This window comes from Terrapene carolina, unplaced genomic scaffold (assembly GCF_002925995.2).
Source record: "Terrapene carolina triunguis isolate 2854851 unplaced genomic scaffold, T_m_triunguis-2.0 Scaffold122, whole genome shotgun sequence".
Classification (NCBI taxonomy): Eukaryota; Metazoa; Chordata; order Testudines; family Emydidae; genus Terrapene; species Terrapene triunguis.
Genome location: NW_020664473.1, coordinates 1,607,658 through 1,626,832, shown reverse-complemented (window position 1 = coordinate 1,626,832; position 19,175 = coordinate 1,607,658). Strand labels below are relative to the sequence as shown.

Genomic DNA, 19,175 nt, shown 5'->3' with positions numbered 1-19,175 from the left:
ACCCGATCAAGCTGCCGCCAAAGTGCCACCGAGGAGCAAGACAGCGAGTGAAGGACCCGCCGCCAAATTGCCGCCTATCCGGAGCGGGCCAATTGAGCTGCCGCCGAAGTGCCGCCGCCGCCGCTCGGGATGTGCCACCCTGACAACGGACGCACTGCCGCCCCTTTCCATTGGCCACCCCAGGCACCTGCTTCCTTCGCTGGTGCCTGGAGCCGGCCCTGAATAAAACACACCAAAGAGAACTGACAACCCCAGTGATAGTACTTCTCCTGACTTTAATATTTTGTTAGGAAGAGGAAGTGGAAGGCATCAGTATTGACAGAGATTAAGCAGATTTAAAACTAAAGCAATCTGTTTGTCCAATGTACTGTGAGGGAAAGTTGGTGGTGCATGCTAAATGGTAAATAATAAAATCTAATTGCCACATAAATGTGTGTGGTAATCCATCTCCCATAGAATCTACCCTATGCCAATTACTTCACACTGGGGGGAGGTGGTTATGCTGTGGGGGATGGGGGGTGAGGTGTTCAAGCATTCCAAATGCCCTTTATTGTATTCATGCACTCAACACACCTGTAAATTGCATACAACTAAAACCCATACAAAATACCATGAAGCAGTCTTTTCATGCTATACGGTACCCAGATTTCCCTTCCAGTTTCCTGTAGACAGTTCCTCCATAATCACTCACTCACTCTCTGTTTGACAGCAAACACTTAATACTAGCCCATTTTATGCTTTCAAGATGTACACAAAAAAGGATTCCTCTGTATGTAGATCATCCCTGTCCAGTTGAAAGAGGGATTTTCAGGGATCGGTCATCTCTCTAGAACTCTTCCCACTTCCTAGGGCTTCACGTGGTCCCCTACATAGACCATTAAGCAGTTATCAGATGTTAAAAAGCTTTGCCACTCTGAATGTGTACTGGGACTGAATCTGATAGAAGTGAAAGGCTTAGTATCTTATTACTAAACCCCTCACCCATCCAATTGCCTTCCAATAATCTACGAAAACTATTACATGAATCAGCTACTACTGCAATGAGGCTGCTTAGTCAGCACTCCAGGACCCTTTAAGGGAGTTACAAAGTACTACTAGTACTGCATATTTTGAAGAAAAGATTTGGAAGGTTCCCCTCAGAGAATTCAAGGAGTAGGTTCAAAAAAATCTAGCTCAGATAGGCTTGAACAAAGTTCATGGGTTTATTTACAGATGGGAAAAAACTGTCAATTCTTGGGGGAAGGGTTTTAGACCATGACTGCAGACAGACAGACAGACCTCCTCAAAAGGTTCAGATACTGGTAATTAGGATACATTTTGAATAACCTCTTAGGGCTTGTCTATACTTACCGCGCTGGTTCGGCGGCAGGCAATCGAACTTCTGGGTTCAATTTATCGCGTCTTGTCTGGACGCGATAAATCGAACCCAGAAGTGCTCGCCGTCGACTCCGGTAATCCTGCTTGGTGGGAGGAGTACACGGAGTCGACGGGGGAGCCTGCCTGCCGCGTCTGGACCGTGGTAAGTTTGAACTAAGGTACGTCGACTTCAGCTACGTTATTCACGTAGCTGAAGTTGCGTACCTTAGTTCGAATTGGGGGGGTTAGTGTAGACCAGGCCTTAGATGCATTTCAAAGCTTTTGAGGTTCACACATTACTGGTATAAAACTATGGATTTGGGTATTTCAGAAGGCTTCAGAGGACAGCATCCAGACCACTTAAACCAGCTGGGTGCTGAGTAGATGAGTTGGGAGGTGGGGGACAAAGGGCAGGAATTTCCACAGTGTGACAAAGTTCTGTCCTTGACTCCGTGGGTCCTGCGTTTCCTGATGGATTTTGCTAGCCTCAGAGGCTCACTGTGACCCTCCGCATAGCCCTTCTCTCTCTAGAGGCAAGGGTCACAGTCTACTGAGCCGTTTTCATCATAAGCCAGGAAGGGAGGTGAGGAGAAGCAACCCTCCCTCGCACAGTCTCTGTTGTCTCTCAGTATCAGTGATTAATCAGGGAGGGGAGGGGGGAATCCAGGCCCACCCTCTACTCTGGGCTCCAGCCCAGGGACCCTAAAATTAGCAGCTATGGAAGCTGCCTTTTTGGAAATAGGGTGTGTACAATTCCCTGGGCCACTTCCCCACAGCAGCCTCCACTCAATATTTTCTTCACAATTACCTCAGGGCCTCCTTCCTTGAACCTGATATAGATTTGTACTGCTTCGTTCCTCCAACAGCACAGCTCCCTCCTATAGCTCCTGACACCCACCCCTCACTGACAAACTGGGAGGCTTTTAACTAGTTCCAGCCAGCCCTTGATTGGCTTCAGGTGTCCCAATCAATCTAGCTATCTCCACTGCCTTCTAGAAGGATCTTAATTGGCCCCAGGTGTCTTGATTAACCTGGAGCAACTGCCATTTGGTTACCATGGTACCAGGGATTTGTTTAGCCTGGGGCTAACATACCTGTTCCTCACTACTTTACTGTAGCCATCTGGCCTTGTCCCATCACACCAGCTACAGAGCAGCTGCAGAATTGTACTGCAGAGGCTACTGCAGTGTAGCCAACTATAGAGATTTTATTGAGACTATCCTGACTTTTGGTGATTTTCTTAAATCCCTAGCTTCTGGATTCATTTGATTAGATGAGTATCTCAGCTTTGATAAAAACACGTTTCTAGTCATCACAGCTTTAGAAAAAAGCTTGAAAAAGTGACCCCCTAAAGGCTCAAACACTAGAAGATCATAGAATCATAGAATATTAGGGTTGGAAGAGACTTCAGAAGGTCATCTAGTCCAATCCCCTGCTCAAAGCAGGACCAATTCCCAACTAAATCATCCCAGCCAGGGTTTTGTCAAGCCGAGCCTTGAAAACCTCCAAGAAAGGAGATTCCACCACATCCCTAGGTAAAGCATTCCAGTGCTTCACCACCCTCCTAGTGAAATAGCTCCATCCTCTTTGGAACCCCCCTTCAGGTAGTTGAAGGCTTCTATCAAATCCCCCCTCACTCTTCTCTTCTGCAGACTAAATAACCCCAGTTCCCTCAGCCTCTTCTCAAAGGAGGTGGTGGAATCTGTATCCTTAGAGGTTTTTAAGGCCTGGCTTGAGAAAACCCTGGCTGGGAAGGTTTAGTTGGTGTTGGTCCTGCTTTGAGCAGGGGATTGGACTAGATGACCTCCTGAGGACTCTTCCAACCCTAATAGTCTATGATTCAAAGTCATCTGCCCCCACCCCCAAATCATTTTCATTGCCCTCCGCTGGAGTTTCTCCAATTTGTCCACATCCCTTCTGTAGTGGGGGACCAAAACTGGATGCAATACTCCAGGTGTGGCCTCACCAGTGCCGAATAGAGGGGAATAATCACTTCCCTCATTCTGCTGGCAATATTTCTACTAATACAGCCCAATATCAAATCAAAAGAACCATGAAATTAGTATTTTTATAAACTCATGGTTCTTATGCCAATCTTATTATTTTTGTGGGGGCCAACTAATGATTTCTGAATGCTTGGCATTAGTAATACTTCAAGTGTAGACCAATGGCTGGAGTAGCTTTCATTCACCTGCACACTGTGGCAAGGCACCCCTTCTGCCTCACCGGACTTAGCGCTCCCTCCTCTGGCAGGGACAGGGCCTGGGGTAAATCAGCCCCTCCTCCCCCACTCTGGAGCGTATCTGTCTTCCCTCTTTGGGGTTTGTTTCTCAGAGCCTTCCCAGTAGGCCTCAGCACAGGCCTGAGGAGTGCTCCTCTGTCAAACAAAGGGAAAAAGTCTATAACGCACCGAAACAAAAGGGCCCCTCACTGGGTAGGTGTTGTCCTGTTACTGGCCCTGGGGTGTCAGTCCTTCCCCTAAACAGGCACTGGGTTTCGGGTGTCTCCCCTATGGACACCGTCTGAGTAGGTAGTGGCATAGGGTTTCCATGAGCCGGTGGAAGGTTGCGGGAGCCCCGTGTAATCCAAAAGGGAGGAGAGTATATTGGTACAATCTTTCTGGTGTAAAAAAAGCAGTCTTCTCCTTAGCCAGAGGGATTTGCCAATAACCTTTGGTCAGGTCGAGGGTGGGACAGGAATCGTGCTTTTCCCAACTGGTCGATTAGCTCGTCTAGCTGAGGTATGGGATAGGCATCGAACTGGGACAGCTCGTTTAATTTCTGGAAGGCATTGCAGAATCTCATGGTGCCATCTGGCTTAGGTACCAGAATGATTGAACTGGACCACTGACTATGGGACTCCTCAATGACTCCTAGCTCCAGCATCCTCTTAACTTCGGTCCTAATCTCCTTTCTTTTTGCCTCTGGGATCCAGTATGGCTTAATATTCACCTTTACTCCAGGGTCCGTGATGATATGATGATGAGTTTCAGTGGTTCTGCCTGGCTTCGTCGAGAACACAATGTGGTTTCGCTAAATTATATTGGTGACTTCAGGGGTCAATTCAGGGGATATTCTCATTTACCCCTGTGGTTTACTTTCTTGGGTCTCTAGGGTGACCACATAAGCTCCTCTGTCCTGCCGGGGTTTCAACAAGTTGACATGGTAGATCTGCTCTGGCTTCTGGCGATCAGGCTGTCGAACCTTATAGTTGACACCCCCCCCAACGGCTTCTATTATTTCATGTGGCCCCTGCCCCATCTGACCAGGGGCTTGCTTTCAGCTGTGGGCACCAGCACCATTACCCGATCACCTGTCTGGAACTTCCAGACCTTTGCTTGGCGATTGCAATAGGTCTGTTGGGCCTCTTGTGTTTTCTCCATGTGTTCCCGCACTATGGGGGTGACGTGGGCTATCCTGTCCCGCATCTGCATCACATGTTCAATGATGTTTCTCCCCTGGTTAGGCTGTTCTTCCCAGTCCTCCTTGGCAATGTCCAGTATGCCGCAGAGATGGCGACCGTATAGCAGCTCAAAGGGGGAGAACCCCATGGACATCAGGTGAGGTAGGAAGGTATCCCAATTCTTCCCATCCCAGCTCACCACTTTCCTTATCATGTTCTTCAGAGTCCTATTAAAGCGTTTGACGAGGCCATCAGTCTGTGGATGGTAGACTGACGTTCGTAGGGCCCGTATGTGGAGCATCGCACACAGGTCCTTCATCAATTTTGACACGAAGGGGGTTCTTTGATCCGTTAAGATCTCTTTGGGTATCCCTACCCTAGAGAACATTTGAATTAATTCCTTCACTATGGTCTTGGACATTGTGTTATGGAGGGGTATGGCTTTCTGGGTATCGGATGGCATAGTCCAGAAGAACGAGCAAACACTGATGGCCTCGGGCCGACTTCTCCAGTGGGCCTATCAGGTCCATGGCTATCCTCTCAAACAGGACTTCAATAATTGGCAGAGGTACCAGAGGGGTCCTTAAGTGCGGTCGTGGGCCATGTAATTGGCATTCTGGGCAGGAGGTGCAATATCGTCAGACCTCAATATAAACTCCTGGCCAAAAGAACCTTAATCGGATTCAGTCAAGGGTTTTATTTATCCCTAGATGTCCTCCAAACAAATAGCTATGAGCTAGGTCCAACACTGCTCTCTGGTATCTTCAATGCACCAGGAGCTGCTCCACTTCTTGCTCTTGCATTTGGACTACTCTATATAACAGGTCCCGTTTTATCATGAAGCATGGCCCTGAGCCTTTGTGTTTCCCCTCCACTGGTACTCCATTCACCTCAACTACTTCCCTTCTAATATTGTCATACAGCGGATCATTGGCTTGGTCTTGCCTGAAATTTCTAAATGAGGGCCAATATGCTCAAAATCAAGGGGACCTATTTCTGTTTCTTCTCCAGGGTTGGCCTCAGTGGAACTGGGTCCAGCTTATGTCTCGTCAACAACCTGAGTTGCCATCCTGCCAGCTGGACGAGAATGCCTCCCCACGAGTGCAACCTTTTGGTTCCTAGCCAAGATCCTGGTTCCCAACCTTTTGTCCACCCTCCTTTCTCACCTAGTATTCCAGGGCTTCCCAGTTGCAGAGAACAAGTCCTGGGCAAATTCAGAGAAAAATGGGAGAGGGCTACCTACTGGGGCCATAGTATCACTCCTGAGATCACTGCCCTCCTCGGACTCACCCACCGGAAGTAGATTCCCAAAGTCTCGTCCGATGAGGATCAGATATGGGAGTTTAGGGACCACCCCTGCCATGGTACTCCCCTGAACTTCAATTTGTACAAGGATGGTCGGATAGTAGTTGACAATGCCGTGTACACAGGTTATCCCTGTGTGTTTGGCCCGAGACAGCTGGTCCTGTCCCACTAGTTTCCCTGAAACCAGCGTGACAGCACTCCTGGAGTCCACTAATGTAATGGTCTTTATGCCATTCATCTTAACTGGTCACGTGTACCTATGCAGGTTTATCACAACCCCCACAAGGTTGATTAAGTAACGTGGGCCTGCATGACCACCCAGGTTGCATTGCATGGGCTCCTCAGTGTTAGGACATTGGGCCGCGATATGCCCTAGTTCTCCGCAAGCATAACACCTATATCCCACTTGGGATATCCTCCTAATCTTTGGGCTATTGGGTCTTACCCCACGACCCTCTCTCCCCAGTCCCCCAAATCCCTTTGCGGACTCCGGCCGATCTTCAGCATCCTTTCTCCCTAACAAAGTTCTGCCTGACCCTTCGGGAGTCTGGTCCTTCGGGGCGGTGACTGATCTCTTGATTTGGCACATTTCTTCCCTGGTAGTCCGAGAAAGTTCCTTGGCCATTAACTATCTCTCCATGAGGGCAACTACATCATCATAAATAGGAGGGGTCATTTTGGCTAACCCATCCTCGTAGGTCTGGTGGTAATCCTCTTATGAACCTGTCCAGCACTATGATTTCTATAATCTTCTCCACGCTGTGGATCTTGAGGCGCAGCCACTTCCATGTTAGATGGATCAGGTTGAACAGTTGTGACCTCGGCACCTTACCGTCCTAGTACCTCCACTCATGGAACCTCTGGATCTCACCAGAATCTCTGCCTTCAACTGGGGATAATCTGTGGCTGCTTCTGCTGCCAGGTCATAGTAGACCTTCTGGGCTTCCCCCCACAGGAAAGGGGCAAGGATGCTGGCCCACTGGTCTCGGGGCCAGGCCTCACGTAGGGCCGTTCTCTCAAAGGTGAGAAGGTATGCCTCCACATCATCTTCCACCGTCATCTTTTGCAGGTAACTGCTGGCCCTCAGGGATCGCGTCTCATTAAGGCAATGTGTCATAGTGGTCAGGGCCTTCAGCTGGCTCATGATCTCCTGCAGGGTGGCTTGATCCTGGGCTTCCTGGCTTATCAGCAGCTGATTCGTCTCCTGTTATAGTTGTACTGACTCCTGTTGGGCGGTCATCTGAGCCCTGGTAGCCTCTTGTTGTGCTGCCATGTCCTACACCAGAGCCCTCACAATGTCATCCATTTTAAGGGGGTGTGATTTACCTTGCCCTGGAATGGTTCTCAGCACCAATGCAATCCCACCCCTGATACCACGTGTGGCAAGGCACCCCTTCCGCGTCGCTGGACTTACTGCTCCCTCCTCTGCCAGGGACAGGGCCTGGGGTAAATCAGCCCCCCACTCGGGAGCATGTCTGTGCTCCTCTGCCAAAGGGAAAAAGTCTATAACACACTGAAACGAAAGGGTAATACCTTTCCCTGGGCCCCTCACTGGGGCAGGTGTTGTCCTGTCACTGGCCCCAGGGTGTTGGTCCTTCCCCTAAACAGGCACTGGGTTTGGGGTGTCTCCCCTATGGGGAGGAGCGCAGTCTCTCACACTGGAGAAGCTTATTTCCCTGCTGCCTCCAGCCTTGCAGCAGTTTGTCTCCCCTCTCTCCCCACAGCAGGTTTCAGGCAGCCCTTAATTGCACTCAGGTGTTCCTAACTGACCTGAAGTAACACAGGTCAATTAGGGACACAAACTCTCAATGGAAAGCAGAAATGGATTATAGCAAATCCTCAGGCCACACTCTTGACTTCCTTGCCTACACATGGAGAATACCACAAAGTGGGATTCTACACTGCACAGGAACTATGCATCTCTTAACTCCTACCCCACTTCCCCTACACATTTCAGTCACACTGGTTCCACTGTCATGGTACATTCTGTAACTAGGAAAGCACTGGCAGGGTTCGTCACTGTATTTGGGGACCTTAGATTTTAGGGGATAGGAGGTGAGTCAGGTTATGAAGAAATATGGAGGATGACATCTCACCCATCATGTTTACAGGTAACAGTATCTGGAATTCTGCCTCTAGAAAAAAAAGCAACTTCTGCATGGAGAGTTCACATCCCTCTGGCAAGATCACTGGAATTAACTTATACATGTTGATTTGGGAAAAGTTCATGGCTAATGCTTGTTCATTTGTACAAGTTTTCATTTTTAAATAAAATGTTGTTCTTTGCTTTTCAACAAAGCATTGGGTCTCAGGCTACTTCTACACTACCTAAGGTGTGATTCCTAAGTCTCAGACCCACTCATGCTAGCTCTCATCGAGGCAGCATTCTAAAAATAGTACTGTAACTGCAGTAGTATGGGCAGTGGTGAGTGGTGGCATGGGCTAACTGCTCTGAGTACATACCCACAGGGTTCAAACTGGTTTGTATGTGGGCAACCAGTCTGTGCTGCCACTCTCCTGTGCTACCACATCTTCACTGCTATTTTTGGCCTGCTAGCTTGATGTGAGATACACAAGTAAATCTACGCAAACCAGTTCCAAGTGTAGATGTAGCCTTCATAAATGGGAAAGACCACTGCTATTGACAGAGACCTTGTGAGAAGGAGAAATACATAATGTGGCAAAATTAATACAGGGCTGATTATAAAACAATAGGAACAAATGTTGTAGAAAATTGAAATCACTTCAGGTTCAATTTCCACTGCTAGAACAATTCACTTTTCCATTAACAAGATGGTTTAGTTCAGCCTTGCAAAATTCTATCCACTCTATCCACTCACCCAGCATGAGTAACATATTTTGACAGCCAAGTAAAATATTATTAGGTTATTTCATTATCACCAGTCATCATAGTAAAAGATGTAGATTTGTGCACACATGGGCTACTAAATCTTCATAGCAAGTTTGAAAGGATGTTTTAATTGCTAAGTAGGGGCATTGGGCCAAATATATACATCTCTGAAATCACTGGAGTTACACCAGTGGTGAATTTGACCAGTTTCCTTTCAGATGTTTCAGACTGTAGGCTGTCCCAGATTGTTAAAGAGGCAGAAGAGAAGGAAAATGAAAGCAGACACATTGCAAAATCATATGAAGACACAGATGACAGAGATCCTGAGCTGAAGCAAGGATGGAGGCATGAAGCACCCAAGCTATCCATGAGATACCCTTGAGGCTGCACAAGTAGCTCAGGCAGATGCAGGTCAATGTCAAACTGATCTGAGCTGGAACAAAATGTTTCAACATTTCTGAATCAAAATTTATTCCAACTTTTCATTCTGAAAAAAAAAAAAGACATTTCAACTTTTTGTCCCGATTTTGGATGAAAGCGAATATTGAAGTATTGGAATTTCTTATGGTGAAGTAATTCTAATTTTTGGCCTAAAAAGTTAACGTCAGGGTCAAGCATAATGCCGAGATTATGCACAGTAGAGGCAAATGGGTGGTTAAAGTTTAGGAGAGAAAGAGGAGACAAAGTTATGTTTGAGGATGTACATCTGCTTTTGAAGCATTTAATAGAAAGAGGCTGAGACAAAACCATGAGTTGGATTTATCAACACAGGCAAAGGCTGGAGACAAAGGAGTTACAAAAGGGAGTGGTGCTGGAACAATTTGTATAGTGGTGGTGCTGAGAGCCATTGAATCAAACTAAACCCTGTATATGATGGAAACCACTTCAAGGCAGCGGGTGCAGCAGCACCCCCAGCACTCCGAGTTCCAGCACCTATGACTAAAGGTGTTGAAAAATGTATAGTTGAATGAGGACAACATTTTCCTTTGGCAGCAGTAAGGGACCTTGCAAATGATGGACCCTCAGATACACCCAGGCAACCCCTCAACTTCACTAAGATTGTTGAATTATTTTAAACACAGCAGGTCGGTCACTCAAACTTGCATGGCTTCTGAGAGCACAATGTCAAGTAGAGGAAACAAAGAGGAGCAAAAGTATATTTAGAGAAGAACTTTGAAACCTTCAAATTGTGAGCTGGACTTTATGAGTGTGTGAACCATATGAGCTATACTGAAAACAGGATAGGGAGTATAACCAAAAAACTCACACCGAAGAAACCTTTGCTGTAACTCTGCAGGTATGCATGCCTGAATTATGATGCTTTTGTTGTTAAGACTCATTTCTCTTCATAGGCTATCTGTTATAATTGTACATACAAACATAGGAACAGATCAGAATAATGAGGCATTAACCCAGTCTGCTCATTTTCTCTTCTAAAAGAAATAACCCATCTATTCGATTCTAAGCACACTAATACCTCTCCATCTCCTGTTTTGTTGTTTACTTGAATATCCAGCAGTTGATGGATATTATGACTATGTCTACACTACGGAATTTAACAAAAAAATTTCAACCAGTGCTTAGCTTCCATTCAGCTGAACTGGTGTCAGAACTGGTGGGGGCCAAGGTATATACAAGCTTCCCATGGGCAAGCACTTTTGTACACGTTAGTGTTCCTGCTAGTGCTAACTCCAATTAAGTTGAACTGGTGGTAGAACCAGTGGAAGTTTGGCTGTGCTTAACATGTACAATCAAGTCAGCAGGACTACTCATCTGGGTCATGTTAAACAGATGCATAAGTGTTTGCAGGATCAGCATGTAATACGATAGAGTAGTGCTATTGTCATTAAAAAGAAATAAAGAATGGTATGGAAGAATAATTCAAAGGAAATAAAAAAAGAAAGAGGAAATACCAGTGAAATGTAACTGGGCTTTCCCATTATAGAATGCCCAGTCTCCCATTTGACTTGTTAAAATTCATCAGCTTTATGAAACAAAACAAACAAAACCCCCACTCACTTTAGATGTCCTATATCATGATTTAATTATGCTGATGAAACAAGACATACTAATTCATTAAAAATAAAAAACCCTCAAAAACATAGTACTGCTGGCGAGAGAAAGATTGAGAACCTGTATTATGATAGAAAGTCTGTTTGATCAAGGTCACTTACTGTATCATGAGGATTATTATTCTTTTATCCAAAGATTTTTTGCTGTGTGGCAAATTACATAAAACTTCCACCAAAAACTCAGTGTCTAATATAATTCACCTCCCTAGTTTAAAATGTTGATACACTTTTATACTCCTTAGTATTTGTGCATTGAAATTCTGCAGCCTCAAAGTTAGCAAATCCATGAGCAATGGATGTGTTTGCATGCAGAGAGAATATTGTAGAATTTCAAATGTGAAGAAAACAAAGGAATGTTGGATTTTATAGTCTATCCTGTCAGGAGCATTTATCTTTCCATGAATACACCAAGCAGCATATTTTGTGACATAATAGTGCCCTCTAGTGTCTTATTAAGTATAGTATCTTTAACTCAACTAATTTTTATAAAGTAACATAACAAAAAATCAACAACACTATATCTGAACACTATTAAGATGCAGCTGGATACAATAAAATAAGTAAAAAATGTTTAACTTCTCTTATCAGCTCATGACAATATGCATATTCCAAGTTGTATCTGTTTAATATACTGTCAAAATCTGTTTTTATAGTCACATATATATTCTCTCTCTCTGTCACACACACACACACACTTGCAGAGCCAGTATAGCTGTGGAAAAAATAAGCTGGATATTTTTCTGTCTCATTCTTCAACAATAACTTTGAAAATCTGATTCTGATTCTGAATTGTAATTGTCCATAATTAGAGCAAAGATATAGAAAGCAGAAAGAACAGTTTGATTTTCAAATGCCCCAATGAAGCTTCAGCGCTAGCAATTAGAAAATCTTGATTAGACTTGTAAACAAAGCATTTTTGATAAGGAAGCCACTGATGGGAAAGTGAAATATCAAACGTGAAATATCATAAAATCCACAGTAATTACCAAGGTCAGCTCATTATCTCTAACTCAGAAGGTGGTTAAAAGAAAATGCAGTGAGCTCAAGATGGAATATTAATATCAACTTTGAATTTCCTGCATTTTGCCAATTAGTATCATAAGCTGAATGTTATGAAATGTAGATTTCTTCATCTTAATTTATTAGTTTTGTGTCTCCTAATATATTTTTTATAGAAAAAGTTATAAAATATAGACTATTCTACCATGAAATCAGAATGAATTTTCTTGGTTATATACAATGTGTAGAAAATTTTTAAAAATACATATTTACACATTCTTTCAAATATGCATTGTATTTATCTTACCCTAATTGATTCCTTAAGAGCCATTCTTGCCAATCGAATTACTATTCAGTTCACTCACTCACACAAAATTTGGTTGACAAGATTATCTTTAAAACAGTTATATATTTAAATGAGATCTGTACCTACACAAATGTACACATATATTTAATGTGGCAGGTATCTGATATTTCAAAATGTTACTTTTATTTGAGAATTAGCACAAAACTGTGCTTTTCATGCAAGATATTATACCAAATTATAAGAATTAGCATGTGACCGAACAGAGCACTCAGGGTAATACAGTATTTACTTCCCTCATTTACAAGCGCTAGTAAACGGGCTTTATGGAAAATATTAAATAACAGGCTTCAGGTCAGAATTTCTCCCAAACCACAAGTAAGGACAGGGCAGTTTTATAATGTCACTACGCTTCTACTCCAGCTCTTGGACTGTGCTCTCTGTGAGTGTTTGTGGCATCTAGGACTGTGGAAAGAATTTTTAGAATTCTACAGTGAGGATGTGATTCTCAATTTAATTGTATAGAATTTTAGAGTAATTTCTATAGACTTATTTAATTCCTATAGACCTTTACTGCTTTCATCTTTATTAATTTCAGCTATTGGATTTTTTTTCCACAGGGTCCTAAAGCCTTGTGTTCTTTCCACTCTCTTGTCTTTCTGCCAAGTGTAAAGTTGAAATTTTTTCTCTACATTTTTGGTCTTACATAACCATGCAAAATTACTGAATTGAGAGTGTAAGAATAATGAGAAGAAACTGATTTCACATGGACATATTAATTATTATCAGTTATAGTAATCTTTATATGGCACCATAAACTTAAATTACTCTTGACAAATATAACTATCCATCTGCAAAGTATCCCACCACACATTACACAAGAATTATTGTACTTACTTTTGAGGTCTAAGTTTCTGGCTCCTGCTGTGCTTTGTGTTGTGATTTTAGTGTCAATCTTCACAGTATGAAGATTATTGGTATCCCTCGATATCATCACATTGTGCCACTGATTGTCATTCAGAGGTTTATTAGAACTTCCTTTGATGAGATTTGCACCATTTCCCAAATCAAACACATAATGTAAATACCTGGATAAAGAACATTTTTTTTTAAAAAGTTAGTTTTTCTTGCATACCTGAGAAGGTACAAATTAAGGCACCCTATATTTTGTTTCCTTTCCCCCCCCCCCCCAGTGTCACTAGCAAGCAAGGAGAATAATCCTGAGTATAAGGGGCTGGATTCTCAAGTGGGGTAAATGAACTTAGCTCCAGTGAAATCAACACTGACTTATGCTAGCTGAAGATCTAGCCCCAGGTTTTTAACTACTGCTGAAGCAGCAGGGTGCATTAGCATTATTTTTTGTCTATGTCCTATACAAACTATATTATTATTTGCTTTTCATATTTAACTAAGTTTCAGCCTGAAAAGAAAAAAAGATTCACAGGATGTTTACCAACCAGATTCTAAAAAATTAGGGAAGTCAAGATTTTCAACCTAAACCTCATGATTTTAACATGTCTAAAGACTGTAAAAGAACCCAAACTATTTTGCTTATGGCACAGTTAGCTGTGTACATACCCTTTAACTAATTCAACTACAATGAAATCATTTCCATCTCCACTGTTATAGAGTATCAGTCCATCCAGTGATGTTGTTTTGAACTGGAAAAAAAGGTGCATAGATGTGTAGGCTTGTAGTGTGGCCAGTGCAACATAGCTTGCTTTTGTTTTAAAGGTGACAGGATCTGCTATGATATTCCTGAAACCAAATCTGGCATTTAGCTCACAATAATCAATGTCTCCATTTTTACATAGGTCAATGTATGCCATGCCGTTAAATGTGAGACTCTGCAGATGTCCAATGAAATTAGAGGGAACAGAGGACAGGTAGCGGCGTTCTGTTATTATTCCTGTCTCTATGTTATGGAATTCCAGTCTCGTGTGATCACCAGCCATTTGACCTTAAAACAACAATAATAAACAATGTTAGTGTCTGAAATGGATGCATGTGAAGTGGTTGCAAATCCATAATAATTTTAAAACATGCAGGACTGTTACATTTTAAAAACACACAGGCTCCAAACATAAAATTATCTAAACTGATCCAAAGCCTATTAAAGTCACTGGAAGATTTTCTGTTGCCTTCAATAGGATCAGGCCTCAATGTGCACCACAAACATGTGCACAATAAGGCCAGGTCTACACTACAAACGTACCTTGGTATAACTATGATGCTGAGGGGTGTGAAAAATCCACACCTCTGAGGACACAGTTATATTGATCTAAACTCCAGTGTAGACAGTGCTGTGTCAACAGGAGGGTTTCTCCTCTCAACATAGCTATCACCTCTAGCAGAGGTGGATTAACTATGTCAACGGGAAAAACTGTACCCTTTCAAGCCTTAATATTGTTTGTTAATGAGATCATAGATTCTGGTTGCCTTCAGCCACCTATGCAGATTTCTTTTATCAGGAGCAAGTTTAATCTGTGTGGCATGTAGTGTATGGGACTGCAGCTGAAGCTAAATGAGATAAGAGCTAAAACCAGTCTAAAATTTTTGGGTCACATCTGAAAAACAGTTTTTGTCACCCCTTCCCCGGGAGGCCTGGATCAACACTAACATCACATTCCCTGTCAGTACCCGGCCTGAGCCAGCTAAGATCCAAACTGCGGACCAAATTCAGTGATGAATCTGGGTCACATACCACCTGAGGCACACTGTGCATATGCAAAGAAGAAGCCGATTCCCTTCCCCTCCTCCCTCAAAAGTAACTCACTATTTTCACACAACTATCTAAAGGTATTTTGGAGCATGTTAGCAACATTCACAGATTTATATGGTGACATCCTGCCCCCACTGAAGTGAACAGGAGTTTTGCCATTGTCTTCAGTGGGTCAAGGATTTCGCCCAGAGATTTTAAAAAGCCACAAGAGATTATGATGATTATCTGCCAGGATGGGCAGGGATGGTGTCCCTAGCCTCTGTTTGCCAGAAGCTGGGAATGAACCACTTGATGATTACCTGTTCTGTTCATTCCCTCTGGGGCACCTGGCATTGGCCACTGTTGGAAGACAGGATACTGGGCTAGATGGACCTTTGGTCTGTCCCCGTATGGCTGTTCTTATGATCTAGTCTGACTTCTTGAATAATAGAGCCTATATAGACCCTCACCCAGTAATTCCTGCATCAAACTCAATAACTTGTTGTTGAACTAGACCCTGTCATTTAGGAAATATATCCAGTCCTGATTTAAAGATTTCAAGTGATGGAGAATCTACTATATCCCTTGATGAGTTGTTCCAATGGTTAATTATCCACTTTGTATTTGTATAGTTTCAACTTCCAGCCACTGCATCTTCTTATGCCTTTGCCTGCTGGATTAAAGAGCCCTCTTCCATTGGAAACCTTTTCCTTGTGTAGATACTTACAGACCCTAAACAAATCACCTATTAACCTTTATTTCAGTAAGCTAAGTTGACCAGGCTCCTTACATCTTACACTGTAGGGCATGTTTTCCAGCCTTCTTGTGGCTTTTTGAACCCTTTGCAATTTTTCCAATATATTTTTCTAAATGTGGACACCAGAATTGGATGCAGTATTCTAGTAATGGTCTCACTAATAATCCCTAATGATTGTTTGGATCATATCACAAAATGAACCAATTCATGTGCCATAAAAAGGTGTACTGGGGAATGGAAGGGTGTGGGTGAGAGGAGGTGAGGTATTCTTAGTACCCTCAGAATCCTGTTGAGGAAGCAGAGTCCAGCTTACTTGTTCTTTCCAATCTAGTCATTGGGTTACATTGGTTTATATCAGTTTATTGGTAGGCTATTTTCACAAGGAAATGAGCTAGACAATTACTTTTTTGGTTTAATCAAGGCTCAGAGTCTTCTGTACAATTGCAGTTGTTCTCCAGATCAGTGGTAGCAGTGGGGCATATACACCAATTGTGCAAAGCCAGAAGTCTGGCTCTAATAACATACCTCCCTTGAATGTATTCCTCATGTTTTGTCAAAGAGCCTGAAAAGCAGGGTTTCAGTGGGTTTAGACAATTAGTGCAGGTAACGTCTTGCAGTTAGCCTCTTATCTGCATCCTTTCAGGTGTGCACATATGCATGGCCCAAGCCAGATTTACAGCCTACACATTTTTACATATGTCAGCTTTATGATGCACCTTGGGTGATTACTTTAAAATCTATATTTAATCAAAATGTATACTAGAGAGCTCTCAAAAGAAATTGTTAAAACAAGACAAAATCCATTTCCTTGTGCACATTACTTACTTCCTCCACTTCACTCAGGCTGGACAGTGAAATTGAATTGTTCAGATACACTTTTGTGCTTATAGTCAGTTTCACCCTCTGGCTTATGTACTTAGCACAGTGGTGCAGCGTTTGGGTTCCTAGTATTACAGGAGTTGGTTTACATTTAAACAAAATAACTAAAAACCTCTTTGTAGATAATTTAAACACAATTCATAAAAAACATTTCAATCCTTATTTCAGTTTGTATAATCTTTTCTTACAAAGCCTTTATTCTGGGCCGATGTTACTTGACACTTTCCCTTTTAGTTTTAGTGCCTATGTCAGAAAACACACATGCACACACTGCACCACAGGCCTGCAATATATATTACCTGGCCCATACACAGACTTGTAAGGCCTTTCAAAGTTTTCCAGCCTGCCTTTGCTGCACTCAAGCACACAGGATGAAATGTACTTCACTTGCAAAATAACTAGGCTCAGCTCTGACCCTGCACTACTTAAGTGGATGTTTTGCATTGATTTCAATGGGTACAGGAGCCAACAGTCAAAGGATGCTGCTACACATGTGAAGTTTACACAGCCAGAGACACAGGGTGAAATCCATCTATGTGTTGGAGTCAATACATGTAAAAGTGAATTCCTCAAGCCCTCTTGATTTGCCTTGGCCCACCTTCCTCATCACTCTGTATGCTAGTCCAGACCCTCCTCTTGAGGAACACAAACAACTGAAAACCCATATTGACCAAATACAGAGCTACTACTGGCTCGACAACTACAAATAAAGGTCATCTGGTGCCTTATGAAAACTATGAAAAACATTCTGTCTTGCTGCTGGCAGTGAGGTTCATTATTTATTTCTATTCAAATAAATTTGGTAGGAAACTGAAAATTTGTTTATTTAGGGTCAAATTCAGCTTTTGGAAGAGTGTGTATCAGTTCTCACTGCAAGTAACACAAGTTGTATTCATAGTCATCAACTACATTTTCCCCCTAAAAGTTCCTTTTACTAAACTGCTGCTGCTTATTTTTCACTTGTGCTATTCCTAACTTGGAATTTCTTTGTGAGGAAAAAAGCCGCCCCCCAACAAAATTTCCCATGAAATGAAATGTACACAAAATTTTTTGGGGGTTAATAAAAAATATTTAATTCCAATTTTTAAAATAGTTTGTTTCATTTTTATGTTTTATATTATAATATGTTAAGATTAGGGGTATAATATAATTAATATAATATAAAAATTGGTGACTGGTATTCCAAATGGCCATTTGGAATTGGCATTCTAATTGGTAATTGTCAGGTGGTAGTTGGGTTAGAATTAGTTATTGGTATTGTAATTGATATAATACAAAAATAAAAATAAAATATCTAAACAAAAATAGTTATTAAATGAAAAATCAAAACTCTTAGTACTGATTTTTTCAAAAACAAAATGTTGTCAAAATTGACATGTTCCAACAGAATGTTTAGATTTCAAATTGACATTTTCCAATAGAAAGATGTTCCATTGGAAATTTTTCTACCAGCTCTATTCCTCACCCAAAGTCTTAGGGTTCAGTTCTGCTGTCAGTTACACTGCTGTAAGTCCAAAAGTATGAATGTATCTATATCCACCAATCGGACGAGACAGTTAAGTTGGGATGTGGCCTTCCCACCATTCATAATTCCACTCTGCTTTGCTCTGCAGTGACAAACCCTTCTGCCCATTCTCAATTAATCAAGGGTCTGTCTTTTTTTTTGAGCACAAGAATAAAATACATTCCAGAAATCTGGGCTCATCACTCACTCCTCTCCCTGAATGTGTTAATTGTACAAGAGAGTCTAATACAACTATAGATCTAAAATAACTCCCCACATCTTTTGTAACCCCTACAGTGGCCTCCAACAGGGAACAACCCCGTAGCTCCTGCCTGGTGAGCTAGGCATTTTGTGAACTTGTCAATGAAAAGATTTGGCAAGCAGCATGCATTGTCTTTTCTGGCATAGGTGCCCCTAAAGGCCACATATCTTTCAGCATTATAAATAAGTCTCAGCATACGTTTATTCATATGCTAAAATATGTATCCTTCCCTACTCATTCAACTTTTACTTTATATATTTATAGACAAAATACTGTAACTGTGGCTCTCTAGAAACTAAGTATTTTTTAAAAGCACCTAACTGACTTAGGAACCTACCGGTAAGTCACTTAGATGCGCTTGAAAATTTTGCTTTTTAGGGCTGCCACTATGCTGCATAGCTAGTCAATCAGAATTGTAGCTGCAGGGATAGAGCTCTCATTCTCATGCTCTGAAAGCCCTGACCCCAAGCGCTTGAGCTCAAGGCAAAGCAATTTAGGAGCTCTGACAGCAGTTCAGCAGTCCTATTCCATCCAGTAGATGAAATGTAACACATTAGCCAATTCCTACAATGTCTTTCCTCAATGTATGGTCTTATGTATCATAAAAGCAGTTTTCAAAAATCATTGGACCAGATGCTTCAAATAAAGCCTTTCTAGTAGGGTTACCATTCGTCCGGATTCCCCCGGACATGTCCGGATTTTAGAGCTAAAAATAGCGTCCGGGGGGAATTTCTAAATGTCCGGACTTCCCCCCGGGCTCCGACAGCCAGAGACAGCCCCTCC

The 19,175-nt window shown here is 42.5% G+C and overlaps 1 protein-coding gene across 21 annotated transcripts in view; it reads right to left on the bottom strand.

Moving 5' to 3' along the window:
- LOC113406698 (neurexin-1) overlaps nt 1-19,175 on the bottom strand; it is a 1,188,348-nt gene that overhangs the window by 581,587 nt on the left and 587,586 nt on the right. For all 21 annotated transcript variants that reach the window (XM_029911749.1, XM_026652587.1, XM_026652589.1 and 18 more), the window contains 2 exons: nt 13,868-14,249; nt 13,187-13,377 (listed from right to left, as the gene is read on the bottom strand). In XM_029911749.1, coding sequence (XP_029767609.1) covers nt 13,187-13,377; nt 13,868-14,249 — 573 coding nt within the window. The remainder of the gene's footprint in view (nt 1-13,186; nt 13,378-13,867; nt 14,250-19,175) is intronic.